This window comes from Bicyclus anynana, chromosome 2, assembly GCF_947172395.1.
Source record: "Bicyclus anynana chromosome 2, ilBicAnyn1.1, whole genome shotgun sequence".
NCBI classification, from domain to species: Eukaryota; Metazoa; Arthropoda; class Insecta; order Lepidoptera; family Nymphalidae; genus Bicyclus; species Bicyclus anynana.
Window position 1 is genome coordinate 17712616 of NC_069084.1, and position 14017 is coordinate 17726632.

Consider the following 14017-nt stretch of genomic DNA (forward strand, 5'->3'; position numbering starts at 1 on the left):
ATATCATCGTCCCATCTAGAGTATGGTCTACCTCTGTAGCGTTTGCCCGCTGGACCTTTCCATGATGTCACGGTTTTGGTCCATCTTTTGTCTTTGAGTCTGGCTATATGCCCAGCCCATTTCCATTTTAATTTTTGGCTGTGTGTTACAGCATCTATAGATTTGATCGCAGATCTTAATTTAGTGTGATTTATTTTTTGTATTTTTTTAATGTTAAGCATACTGCGTTCCATTCCACGTTGACATGTAGTTAGTTTATTTTTTATTTTATTTGTAAACTTCCATGTTTGGCACGCATATGTTAAGCTGGGTATAACGCATGAATCCAATACCTTTTTCTTTAATTTAATGGGCATTTCGCTTTTAAAAACCTCCTTGTAACCCCAGTATTTTTTCCAAGTGCTTTTGACTCTTCGCTCTACCTCTTGTTCATTGCTATCTCTGTTGAAACCAATTTGTTTACCCAAGTATATATATTGGTCTACATATTCTAATGGATTATTCTCAATTGTTATATTTGACTTAGTGTAGTTAGTCATAACCTTGGTTTTGTTAATATTCATCTTTAAGCCCACTTGTCTACTTGCCGTGTGTAAAGTGTCTAACATATATTGTAGTTGCGTGTATGTTTCGGACAACAATACCAGGTCGTCTGCAAATCTCAAGTGGCTTAGATAATTGCCCTGGATGTATAAACCACGATTTTTCCAGTCTAATTTACTTATGACAGATTCTAATATTGCAATAAAAATTTTTGGGGATAAGGGGTCGCCTTGTCTCAGTCCTCTCTTGACTGGAAAGCTCGGGCCTACAGTTTCTAGTTTGACTCTACTTGAGCTATTTCTATATATATGTTTGAGTATTTCTATGTATTTTGATTCGACTTTTTGGCTTCTTAGAGTCTCTCATATACTTTCGTGTGAAACTGTATCAAAGGCTTTTTGGTAGTCAATAAATGTAATGTAGAGCGGCCTCTGTTGTTCCTGGTATTTTTCAATTATCAGCTCTAATGTATGTATGTGATCGATAGTTGAAAAACTCTTTCTAAAACCAGCTTGTTCAATTGGTTGATTTCGTTCAAGCGTTGGATTTATTCTTTGGTTTATTATTGTAGAGAAAAGTTTATATATACATGGCAAAAGACTTATAGGCCGGTAGTTGCTGATGTCATTTGGGTCTCCTTTCTTGTATAATAATATAATGTCCGATTCCGACCATTGAGAACGTGTGACACCAGTTTCGAATATCAAATTAAATAGGGTTGTTAATGGTTCAGCTAGTATAAAGCAAGCTGTTTTTATGGCCTCATTCGTGATATTATCTGTTCCTGGGCTTTTGTCTGTTTTCAGTCTCTTTATTGTCTCTATAAGTTCCGAGGACTCTATTGGTTTTATGTAGAGTTTCTCAACCTCCGTAGCAATTCTCAGACGGTTAGTGTCTCTAGTTTCGTTAGTTAGATCACTATATAATTTTTTGTAAAAACTAGTTGCTATGTTTATAATGTCTTTTCGACTGTAAGCCATTTCCCCGGAGTCTTTCAAACTATTGATCCATGTCTTACTTGTTAAAAGTTCTTTATAGCTCTTTTTCAGACTTCCTTGTTGTTCTAGATATTTTTGAATTGTATTAAATCTATAGAGCTTGTAGTCTCTTTTTATATATTTACTTATTAATTTGTATAGTGCTTTGAGTTCATTTTTCATTGATCGTGTTTTGTTTTTGGTTCTTTGTAGTTCTTGTCGTCGTTTTAGAAGTCTTACAGTATTATCTGTGAGTGCATGACGAGTCTTTGTCGAGTTGGAAGTTCCTGCAGTTTGTAGACTATTTGTAATATAATTTATAAGTTTGTCGTGATATTCTTGTACAGACTCTACTGGCTCTATGTTGAGTTGAGATAATTGAGTTTTTAAATTTTCTTTATATATTTCTATTTCTACTTCGTTTTTAAGTGCACTGTTTTTCTTATTAACAAATCTAGTTCTTCTTTTTATTTGCTTAGCGAGTGATATTTTGGCTCTAAGCGGTCTATGGTCTGATGCAAAATTTACACTTAGAGTCTCTATGTCTTGAAATAAGTCAGGGAAATTTGATAGTATGAAGTCTATTTCATTTTTATGTTTTCCGTTTGGGGATCGCCAAGTCCACCTCCTTTTTGCTTTTTTCTTGTAAAAAGTATTAATAATAGATAGCTTATTTTGGATGGCGAAATCAACGAGTCTTTGTCCTCTTTCGTTTCTTGTTCCGTACCCGTACTGTTTCATTACTAAGAGTTCATCTTTTTGTGGCATACCAATTTTAGCATTGAAGTCCCCCATCAAAATAAAATCTTTGTATGCCTTGTCAATTGCTTCATACACGGTTTCATAGAAAGTGTTTATTTCTTCTTCGTCTGCTGCTTCTGTTGGGGCGTATACTTGTATGATTGTAAACTTTTTTTCTGATATTTTTAAATTTAGCATAGCAACCCGTTCAGACATACCTACATAGCTTTCCATGTATTGTTTAAGATGCTTTTGTATTATAAATCCAACTCCGAATTTCCCTTGTGTTTTACCAGTATAGCAAAGAATAAATTTTGGGTATTCTTCTATGGCATTTCCGACGCGCCGAACTTCTGATAAGCCTATTATATCGTATTTTATGTGCGCTAATGCATTTTCCATTTCTAATATTTTATCATAAGACGAAAGAGTTCTAACATTGTAGGTTAATATGTAGAGCTGATTATTTTTTCTTTCAAATATTTTAAGTTGATCTGATGATAGTATCTTTGGAGGGTTGTAGTCGTACTCTTCCTCGGTGACCAGCCGGCTTGGAAGATGATGTGATGTGTTTTTTGTCTGATTTTTGTTATTATTTTCTGAGAGAGGTACTGTTGATTGCTAGATCTGAATTTTGTTTTTATTGTTCTCATCTACCTGGTTTTTGCCATTTTTGTTTACTAGAAAGTTGAGTATGCCCGGCTTTACTGCACCTTCAGAAAAACTAGACGACCTTAATGGGGTGGCATGTGTAGGTAAATACTTGTTTTTCTTTGGTGGTTGATTGTTGCGTGGCATATTATGTAAGCTTGAACTACTTGGTGGTAATATAGAGGAGGTGGTAATAAGAGTCTTTTTTCAGGTGGTTTTTCTATATCTGCGTTATTTTTAAATATTACTAGTTTATCGTACTTAATAATGGCTTTATTTCCTTTTTCGTACTCTATTTTTACTTGTTCTTGGAGTTCTTTTCGTTTTTCTATGACTTATTGAGGGTAGTCTTCCTTTATATAATAAGATGTATCTTTTAACATTCGCTTCTGTTTTATGATATCAATTTTCAAACCTAGTGTCGTAAATGTAATTATTAATGGTCTTGGTTTGTCTGTTTTTTTAACTATTCTTCTTGCTGATTGAATATCACTGTAATTCAAATTTATTGACCAATATTTATCAATAAAATTTATAATAATGTTAACCAAGTTTGAGTATGATTTTTCATTTTCCTCTATGCCAAAGAAAACCACATTTCTTTGCCTAGCTTGTTTTTCGAGTAATTGTAATCTTTGTTCTTGGTTTTCCATTTTTCTTTTAAGATCTGCCTGATTTTCTTCCCATGATTTGAACTTGTCATCCAATATTTTAATTATATTTTCAGTTACTTGTTCGGTTACTTTTTCCCCATTCTTAGTTATTTCCTTTTTTTGTTCATCGAGGTCTTTTTGGATCTTACGGAGTGCAATTAAAACTTCCTCCATTATGATAAATAGCAATAGATTATAATAACAGTAATAATAGGTTTATAAAACTTTACTTTAAAAGTTATAAAATTTCCACTGAGTTTACCTATTTTTGCTCATTACTGTACTAGTACTGTATCAAACATCTATAATCACAACGGCTAGAAGATACATTTAGCGTTTTAAAATATTTGTTGATAACGATACTGCCCTCTTGTGTGCTTGTGTGTAAATTTCTCGATTTCGTGGCGAGCTGTCACTTGCTTGGCTTGCACATCATATGGTAATCAATTTAACGAAAAAGTTCCTACGTAGTACAATAGATGGCGTGCTTACCGGAATGATTCTGCAATTTTTGAATTTATTCTAAATTGGCAATAGTAAGAAACTCGCAATTTTATCACCTTGTGTATGATATTTACACTCATAAATAAGTTTTTACACTATATTCGCAAGTTAATCGCTTTATTTTTGCTTCCTTATTAGTATTTATGAATGCTATTGTACACGATTTTTGTCGTTATTTTGTTGATTTCTATTTTCACTTTTTAGCACGGGCACAGACTGATTTCACCACTCTCCACAATTGACCCGAAAGAACGTCCTAGCAGCAAGATATTTTTATCACTTTAGACACTTTTCAAGTACTTTATCTATTTTTAAAGTAATTTAAATACAGAGGTAACTAAGTAAACAATGGCACACCAGCGCCCTCTCTTTCTTATAAGTAAGTCCAAAGAATTCAAATGAAACTGATAAGTAAATGGTTTTATAGGTTTTATTTTATGGTTTTATATTTTTAAAATAAATACATTTTCACATAATTATAATTTAACTTAAACTTACTTATTTACTTACTTACTTTACTTTAACCTAACTTACAAATTAAAATTTTCTTGTTTTTGTTTTTTTATTTCTAAAAGCTCTCTTGTTAACATGGCAGATATCAGATTTTCTTTCTCAATCTCCACTTTTATATCGTGTTCTTCCATCTTTTTCTGGTGTTCTTGTTCTGCCATATCCATCTTCCTCTTGTGCTCTACTTCTGCCATCTCCAACTTTCTCTTGTGCTCCTCTTCTGCCATCTCCATAAACCTCTTGTGCTCTGCTTCCTTCAGCATTTTGGTATGGCTTATCATGCCATTTATGTAGTCTTTGTACTCCTGAAAAAATTAAAACAATAATAAGAGTTAACAAAATTACATAACATTTTCCTTAACTGTTCAAAGTCAAAGATCTTATAGAAGTCACTGGACTTTTACTGCTTCAGTTTAATAAAAAGAAGTGGGTATATAACTTTAACAAAATTAATAAAAAACAGGACAACTGTTTAGATTTGAAATCCAAACAAACCATACTTGAGGTGTACCTACTGTTTACCAACAAACAAATTAGAAATACAGGAAAACGTATGTCATTTCATAACTTTAATTAAACACTAGCTAACCTGGTCAAGCTTCGCTTTGACTTATGGGCACTTCTTAAGTAGGGTTAAGAGTATGTCATAAGTCAGTATGGTTGTGGCGTTCGAGCCATCTAAATTTCTTATTGTGTAATTCTTTATGGGTTACTTGGCATAGGCGGGAAGAGTGACTTGAGTGGAAAAGGGGAGTGTTTGTTAACTGTCAAGGACGTCCTTAACCCTACATACAACAGTCACAAGTTCAGGACTCCACTCAAGGTCCATTCTTTTTCATTCTAGGGTTTGTTTTGGTTACAGTTAAATTTGTTAATCAAGTTGTCCTGACAAATGTTGTGAATAACCTTTGTTTGACATTAGTTTTCTCATTTTTGTAATCCACTTGTGAGTCTGCTAAAAATATAGTAACATTTGCATTTATATTATAATATTACCTTCATCCCTTCTTTTGGTCTTAGTCTTGGTACTAGTCGTCTTGGCTCTTCTCGTCTAGGCTCATCTGTTCTTGGCTCCTCATTCTTTGACTCTTTTTTTCTTAGCTCTCCTCCTGTTTCACTTGGTTCCTTTTTAAAAGTTCGAAAAGTCTTATGGGCTTTTATCGATTTCCATTGTATCTTTAGAGCACATAGATTTCTGTTTCGGCTATTTAACTGATTAAACCTAAGCAAAAGATTAAATTCATCATTAACATCCCATATGTTGTCTCACTGTTTCATGGCATTGCCTGAACTGTATTCACACCTACGCCCTCCTGAATGATTGCAGAGGTCTTATCCACTGGGCTATCTTAACTCTTAAAGTAATGTAAGCTCATGTCTCGTAAAGATTAAATTGAAAAATATTCAATATTACAATGTTGCAGCATTCATGTTAAATTGACCAGCTAATAGGTCGTTGAATACAACCACTAAGAACAAGTAGCCAAAGTAATAAATGACATAGTGTGAAGAATCATTGATGTTTGTTAAGGTCATGAGTACTACTTACAACAGACAACCACTGGCCAACTGTGGAAAAGGCCCAAGAAAGAAGAAGAAGAAGGTTGATTTATAGTATAATTTGTGAACTCATGAGTTCAGAAATTATACTATAAACCAAGGTGTCAAGCCAGTTTATTAAAAAAAATTATATCAAGGATAACTTCTTGTTCTGAAATTGCAAACTCATAGTTACCCTAACCAAACATAAAAATCATAGCTGGGCAATTAGATTGGTGTTTTGAAACTTTATATCCTCTTAAGCATAATCGTCACCCAACTTATTAATTTAGCTTAGATTGTTCTCTAAAATAAAAAGCATGCTAAACTTACTTATTGTGGACTTCTTCCCAAGCTTTATTTTTTAATTTATTTGAGTTTGTGTTCAGAGATTTATTTTCCAAAATGTGCACATATTCATTCAGAACACTTCGAAATAATTGCTGGAACAGTAAAAACTCATATCAACATCATCATCATTATCTCATGAGCCTATAAAAGTTGACACTGCAGGACATAGGCCTTTGTGGGGACTTCCACTAAACACCACGGTTCTGAAGATGCATCCAGCGGCTCATCAGATGTCGTCAACACTGCGCTTTTTGTTGCAGGGTTCCAGCACTTTGGAACCCCAACGTTTATCGGGTCTTCGAAATATGTGGCTAATACTACTTCAGCTTCGCGACTCGACACGAAGAGATACTCTGAGCATAGTTCGTTCCATCGCCGCTGAGTGGCTCTGGGCCTTTAAGAGGCCTCCTCATAGTTTTGCAGTAAGTATAAAAGTGCACTACCTGTTTTAGGTGGTGGACTTTTTTACTCATGGTTTTCATGATTTACCTTTTCTGCTTCGTCCCAGTTACTGGAGCGAATACGTTTTTTACGAAACTCACGTTCTCTCTCATTCATTATTAACGAAAAGACTTAACAACATTACTTTATAAAATAAACGATTATAAAAAGTAATATTCCGGAAACTTTAGGATTTCTTTCATTTTTATTTTACGAATTATAGCCAAGACATGACATCTAACTCTGAGTAAAAACAAAACAAAAGTTTTGTTTATTTTTGATAAAATTATTGTCCTCCCCAAGGCCCAAGATGCCCAACCAAAAGTCCAAAAAAAAAATATTCGGGACAGACAACAAAACTTTTTTGATAGCCTTCGTCCAAATTCACAATGAGTACGTTCCACTTAGCGATCCTAACGATCAAAAATCACAGTTCACACTCTCGACCGTAGTTTTCCCGTTGCAATCATAGTCCAGTATGTACTCAATGCTCAAAATTTCTAATAATAATGTGTTTTGCTTAATAATATAGATAATTATTGTTGTATTATTTTCCTAAGAATATCTTAAAATACAAGAAATGAGTGTGCTTTAAACCACACGACTCAAGTAAAACTTATTTAGCTCTCCCTTGCCTTTTTGTAACGCATTTACTAGCTTTCAAAGCCGACCGTCTCGCAGCCACCCCACCTCTCAGACGCCCTGGCCTCCGAAACGCGATCGAGGACATCGATAAGGCCGAATGTCTAGCCGACAGTCTCGAAGCCGTGCACTTAAGCACTCGTAAAATCACACGCGAAAAAAGTGAAATCCGAACTCACTTCGATTTTATCCCACCCTCCGGACGGAGTCCCCTTAACCCCTACGTCATGCGAGGAAGTCTCTGCGGTTATCAAGGGCTTACGCAAAAAGAAGGCCCCGGGACCTGACACGATTAGCAATAAAGCTTTAAAGCTCCTCTCGGTCCAGATAATCAACCTCCTGGTGAACATCTTCAATGTTCTCCAAGCCCACTGCGCCTTCCCAGACGCATGGAAAGAAGCCACGGTCATTGGCATCCACAAGCCGGGAAAACCCCGAGATCTCCCGGCTAGCTACCGCCCAATTAGTCTACCACCATAGGCAAGGTGTATGAGATAATAATTTTGAATCGTCTCAAAGCCATTTGCGATGAGAAGCAACTTCTCATCAACCAACAGTTTGGATAAAGTAGTCCGAACAAGTCAGTCAGACCTTTTAAGTACGCTGATAATATTATGTAGCTTTGTCTGGGAGTAATTATCTCCAAGGATAACATTGGATTATGTTTAGAATAAAAATAAATAACCTTTCAACTAACTGTTAATTTACAAGATAATAATTAAGTAAGATCAAATAGATTAGGGGTAGGTACTTAATTAAGTGTTTGTTGACTCCGTAATACTTGACCGCGATGTGACCTAATGATAATGAATTGATAAGCAGAGATGGAATCAAAACATGTCCACAGTACTATCTATTATCGGTCAACACAACATGTGAATAATAATAATTATTGAAATGTCTAACTTTTGTACGACCTGTGCTATAAATAATCTTGCGGACGGATGCGAATCAGTCCGCGAAAAAGTCAATGTGAAGTTGTGAACTTTCATTGCATGTGACCCTTTTTGTAGACGATGGAAACGATAGAATTAATGAAACAGTCAATCACTTTTTGAGTCACATAACCGATTATGTCATTTAGGTACTCATATTCGAGCCTATTCGTCTGTACTCGGCGAATACCAAAACTTCAGGCACTTCAGGCTCAATAATACTAGATTCAAAATCTTAAAATCTGTTTAAAAAAAATAAGACACTAAAGAAAGTGACACAAGTCAATGTCAAATTGACAAAATATTATTTCGAAAAGTTGGCGTAAATTGATAATTTCATGCTAAAGTTACGATGATTTTTTTCCATAAAACATTATTGTAATTTCATTTTGGATGCATAGTTGCGTCATTCAAAAGTGCCACGGGCGTGTCAGCGAACTTTCAATCGATGTTTGGAGTTGAATCTCCTGCGAACGGAGATGTCTAAGATGAAGAAGTTGACTGGCTCATTCCGCTATACGCAATGGGATCCTTGCCTCATAGTGTCTCAGATAGTGGCAATGCAGTTCATACTATACCTCACGTTAAGTTTATTGATCGCTGTGATGCAGGACCTGACGACATCCACCAGGACTTTGGACCATCTGTTTCAGTACCATGTGAGCTAAGTTATGACTTATCATGCAATTCTGTCGGACCAACAGGACAGAGTTCATTTACCTATTTTATATAAATCAGTTTTTATTAAACAATTGCACTAGACTTAGGTTTGACCTATGACTTTCTACTATTAAATATGACGTTAGCGCGTCCAAACTGAGGCAAACAAAGTCACCTAATTGACTTAAATTAATTTAGTCACTTATGTATTAAGCAACACATTATTTGAACATGATAATACCTAAATATAGTCTACAATTCTGAGTTGTGTATACATAAATATTATAATGTAAGTAAACACAAAATTGTGCAAGTGTATGCTCAGGCTAGCTAAGTTTGCAACAGTTTTGTGGCACTTAATGTATCTAATAGTATAAAAGCAATGGGTGTGAACACAATTCTCTTAAACGAAACAGTGTTCATTTACATATTTTTAGAAATTCGTTTTTACTAAACAACTAGCTGATGCTGCACGGTTCCATCAGCGCGGTTTTCGTTTCCGTGAGAGTATGGAGATGAAATATAGCCTCAAAAATGAGCTATCTAACACTGAAATAATTTTTCGAATCGGATCAGTATTTGCTGAGAAATAAACAAATCGTTCAGCTTATCAATATTAATAGATAGTGCCAGTCTCATTTGTCCAGTTGTTGGCCTGTGCCTTTGTATCACAACATCCTGGGTTCAAATCTTGGGTACATGTATGTAGGTATGTAATACATACTGAAGTTTTCTTTGTTCCAAGGTATTTTAGGCAAAAATTCTCAGCCCAAAGTTAGTTACACAAGTGAGTTACACCACCTGCTGCGGAGAGTTAAGCTATCAATCACAAACATTATACTTACAATCTGATAGTAGACATTATCTTAACATTGTCACCTTAATCCCGCTAACCTGCATTGCATAAGCATGGTGTCATATCCGCTCTCCTGTATAGAGGGAGGGATGCCTGGCTGTCTAGTGGGCTGTTCTAAAAGATTCAAATAACAATGTAAATAGGCTGTTAATCCAAATATAATACAAATTATACTCTTAAACCAATCTACCTAATGGTGAAAACTGCATACATGGTGCATGAATAGGTAGTTTTCAAATTTAATGTTAACAGAAAGTCAGACCCAGTGGGGGACTTTGTTTTATTAATTTGTGTGATGATGGTTTTGTTCTAGGAAATCCAAGTGAAAGATGATGAAGGCAGAGCTGTGATAGTGGCATTTGTGCTGAATGCTGTCGTAGGAGCCTTTGCTCTGTGGATGCTGGTGGGAAGAACAAAGTTGTGCTTAGATTTTAGGTAAGCATTACTGCATTAGCCGCGTAGTTCCTGTTCCTCTGAGAAGATGGAGATAGAATATAGCCTAAGGCACTCTCATCAACTTCATTACGCATTAACCAATTCTGAAAATTATTTTGGTTGAAAGACTTCCACATTGGTCTTATTTAATTTTCACATTATTGTTATGTTTACGGTCACTATTCTAAGACACACTAAACAACAGTACATACAATAAATTCTGACTTCAATGTTGCATTACCTACTCTACAGTTCGTTTCAAGTAGGATGGTGCGGGTGACGTTCGTTTCACTCTTGAAAGTTGGCTGTAATTCAAAATAATAGTACATAATATGAACATCATATAGGCGACTGTCAGTGTACCCATGCTATCTGAAAAACACTTTATAAAGCGTAAAATAATATCATGCTTATGTCCCTTCTGTAGATTGGTTTAAAACCTAAGTTAAGAGCCTATTTGGCATAGCACCGCCTTCATCTTTAAAGTTTTAAAACTTTTTTGTTATAAAGATTTTATTACATAGAATGATTGCTTATTCTATTTCAGTTGCACCTTCCTTGGAATTCACTTATTGTTCTGCTGGGTGTACAACCACAGTTTCCCCTTCACTTTCTCCTGGTGGGCGCTCAACATAGCTTGTGCTGCCATAATGTGTGTGGCTGGCGAGTTTCTGTGCCTGCGCACAGAATTGCAAGCAATACCCCTCAGCAATATCGGCGCTAAAGTGGATTTATGAAAGTTAACTGTAATATTTACATAATGGTTGGACTATTCGCATATGTTGAGTGGACTATGCGCTCATAATGAATGGACTATTCGTGTGTAATGTATGGACTGAATTGCTGAACTGACTAAATAAGTGTAAATAATCTCCTGTAGTGCTCACAAGCGATCAACAACATATCTTGTGAAGAGAAGGAGGATATACCGCTATCTCTTTCACTGCGTTGTGACGATAGAGATGGGACTAGGACAACTCCGCCGACGCATTGGACGACATGGACGTCATGACGTGGTTCCAGCCTGTACTGTAAATCATCAGTTGCCACATTCCCCAGTGGTGTATTTGGTGGTAGTGGTTGTATTTATACATGAATTTTACAGAAAAATTTACTGTTTTATTAAAAACTAATGTCTGGAGTGCTCCTGTTTCAACTATTGTAAAAGTGATTTGGAAAATGAATATTGTGTGTAAATATTTACTGAAGTTAATAATATTAAACTATTAGATAAAGTATCCTACAGTTAATAAATTGATTTAATTGATGATAAACTATTTAAATTATAAACATTTTTATTTAGATTTTTAATATAATGAACTAATGTTATCAGTTTCACGCTTACATACATTTTTATGATTTTGTTTTTGGACGCTGATGGTAAGACATGTATTATAATGAATTTATATTTAAAACAAGATATATTGGTCAAATTTTATAAAATTATGAACAATATAGGTACACCGAAAACGAAACAAACTTCAAAATGTATTTTAAAAGAAACAGTTCATGCTGTGAAAAATAAATTTAATTTAAATTATCTTTAAATTACTCCAAAAACACATACATTCACGTACTATGCCAATGAGTGTTTTGTTACAAGAAAAGTAAAAAGCTTACATTTCATATAGATCATCATCAGTCTTGAGCTAGGATTCAGATACAGATACATCTGTGCTAAATTAGGTTGTGAAGTTTATATAGTCCATCCATTATGGCAACATATCTGAAAATATTGGATGGACTATAATATAAGTATGATACTGTCTGCATGAGCGATTGATACTCATTAAATATTTTATTTAATTTGTGTTTAACCAACTTCAAAAAAGAGGAGGTTCTATTTAAATGTGTATTTTAAGGCAGAAAGTAATAATAATAGATTAATAAAATGCTTGGCTGTGCTGTAATTGACTATGGTAGCGCGTTAGCAACTGAGTCGTGAGACCATTATTTGATTAATTTATATGTCTTGACCCCGCCAGTCTGCATTGGAGCAGTGTGGTGGGCTTATCTCCAAAGCCCCTCCTGTAAGGAGGCAGGCCTGACTATAGAATTTGTAGTAGACCTTCAAAATAGCCTATTATGGACTCAGTTGATAACGCAGTTACTATAACGTTTAATTGTGTAATACATATTAGGGATAATAATATCATTTCATAGGTAATTTATTTTGTATTTTATAAAAAAGGCACGAACTCGACTCGAACAAGACGTCGCCCTATATTTAGTATGTATAAATAAATATAGGTAAAGGAAATAATAATGTTATAAAATATTTTTTAATTTAATTTTATTTTTAAATTATCAAATAACTGATGTTAGTATTCCAACGAACAGGCTATGAATTTAAAATAAATCGGTTTTTGGGAAAATGTGGACAAACAAGTGACGTCACTTGTCAATTACACAGTTAGGGCCTTGTTATGTTCTTAAAGCATATTATTATATAGAATGCAAAGACAATATTTAATAATTATTTTATTCTTAACACGATAAAATTAACTGTTATTTATTTACTATTCAAGTTATAAGAACAAATGTTAATTTTATTGCCGGCTATCTTCTCAGCAGGACGTTTCTACGAACCAGTGGTAGATTCTCTACCAATAGTCAAACATTACATTTCTAAAAGTGCTTGAGAACTAAGCTTACTTCAAATAAATGTTTTTTTCTGAAATTATAATTAAATATTCGAATAAGTATTATAGTTTGATGCAAACTATAAAACGTTTCGACGAAAATTTAAGTTTATTTATTGATATATTTTTATATAATACCTAATTTAGTAAGACGTTGAACTAGTTAGATAATTTAAAAATAATTAATTGTAAATAAATTATTATTAAAAATACCATTTAAAAATTTTAGTTTTATTTAATGAAATATATTTTATTTTTATAGTACCTACCTAATTTAATAAGACTTGTTGAACTAGGTAGATACTTTAAAAATAATTAATTTTATTAATAATATTATTATTAAAATATACCTACCATTTAAAAATATTATTCATTATGCAATTTGAACACCTTGCGATTTAAAATCCTATTTGGTAGGTTCCATAGTTTGAGATGTTTGTGTTTGTAGAGCCGTGATAGCCCAGTGGATAATATGACCTCTGCCATCGATCCGGAGGGCGTAGGTTCGAATCCGTTCCGAGGCATACACCTCCAACTTTTATTATGTGTTTAAATAAATTAAATCGTGAAGAAACCGGCGTAGGGACCTGCTAGATTGTTTTAAATTATCCAAGTGTGTGAAGTCCGCCAATCCGCATTGGGCCGTGCGCAGCTTGGTGGACGATTAGCCTAACCCTTCTCATTCTGAGAAGATACTCGTGCTCAACAGTGAGCCGAATATGGGTTGTTAACGGTCATGTTTTGTTTATCATGTATAACTATGTTGCTCCAGTGGTAAGCCATGTATGTTCCCAAACGATTTAGCGTTCCGGTACGATGTCGTGTAGAGAGCGAAATGGGTGTGGATTTCCACCCTACGCCTAACAATTTAGCCCGCTTCCATCTGAGATTGCACCATCAGTTACCACTAAGTGATTGCATCCGACTATATCTTCAT

At 34.5% G+C, this 14017-nt stretch overlaps 2 protein-coding genes across 2 annotated transcripts; one reads left to right on the plus strand and one right to left on the minus strand.

The window, feature by feature from the left end:
- Positions 1 to 4481: 4481 nt before the first annotated feature.
- On the minus strand, positions 4482 to 7345 carry LOC112044689 (uncharacterized). Its single transcript, XM_024080610.2, has 4 exons — positions 6959 to 7345; positions 6452 to 6561; positions 5576 to 5801; positions 4482 to 4884 (listed from the first exon to the last, which is right to left on the minus strand). Exons 1-4 carry the CDS (start codon positions 7025 to 7027, stop codon positions 4600 to 4602), a joined length of 690 nt encoding a protein of 229 aa, XP_023936378.2. The 5' UTR covers positions 7028 to 7345; the 3' UTR covers positions 4482 to 4599.
- A 1428-nt stretch (positions 7346 to 8773) lies between these two features.
- Positions 8774 to 13303, plus strand: LOC112044684 (protein SYS1 homolog). The gene is made up of 3 exons (XM_024080603.2): positions 8774 to 9146; positions 10317 to 10438; positions 10986 to 13303. The coding sequence occupies exons 1-3, from the start codon at positions 8967 to 8969 to the stop codon at positions 11173 to 11175; spliced, it is 492 nt and encodes a 163-aa protein (XP_023936371.1). The 5' UTR covers positions 8774 to 8966; the 3' UTR covers positions 11176 to 13303.
- The last annotated feature ends 714 nt before the right edge of the window (positions 13304 to 14017 follow it).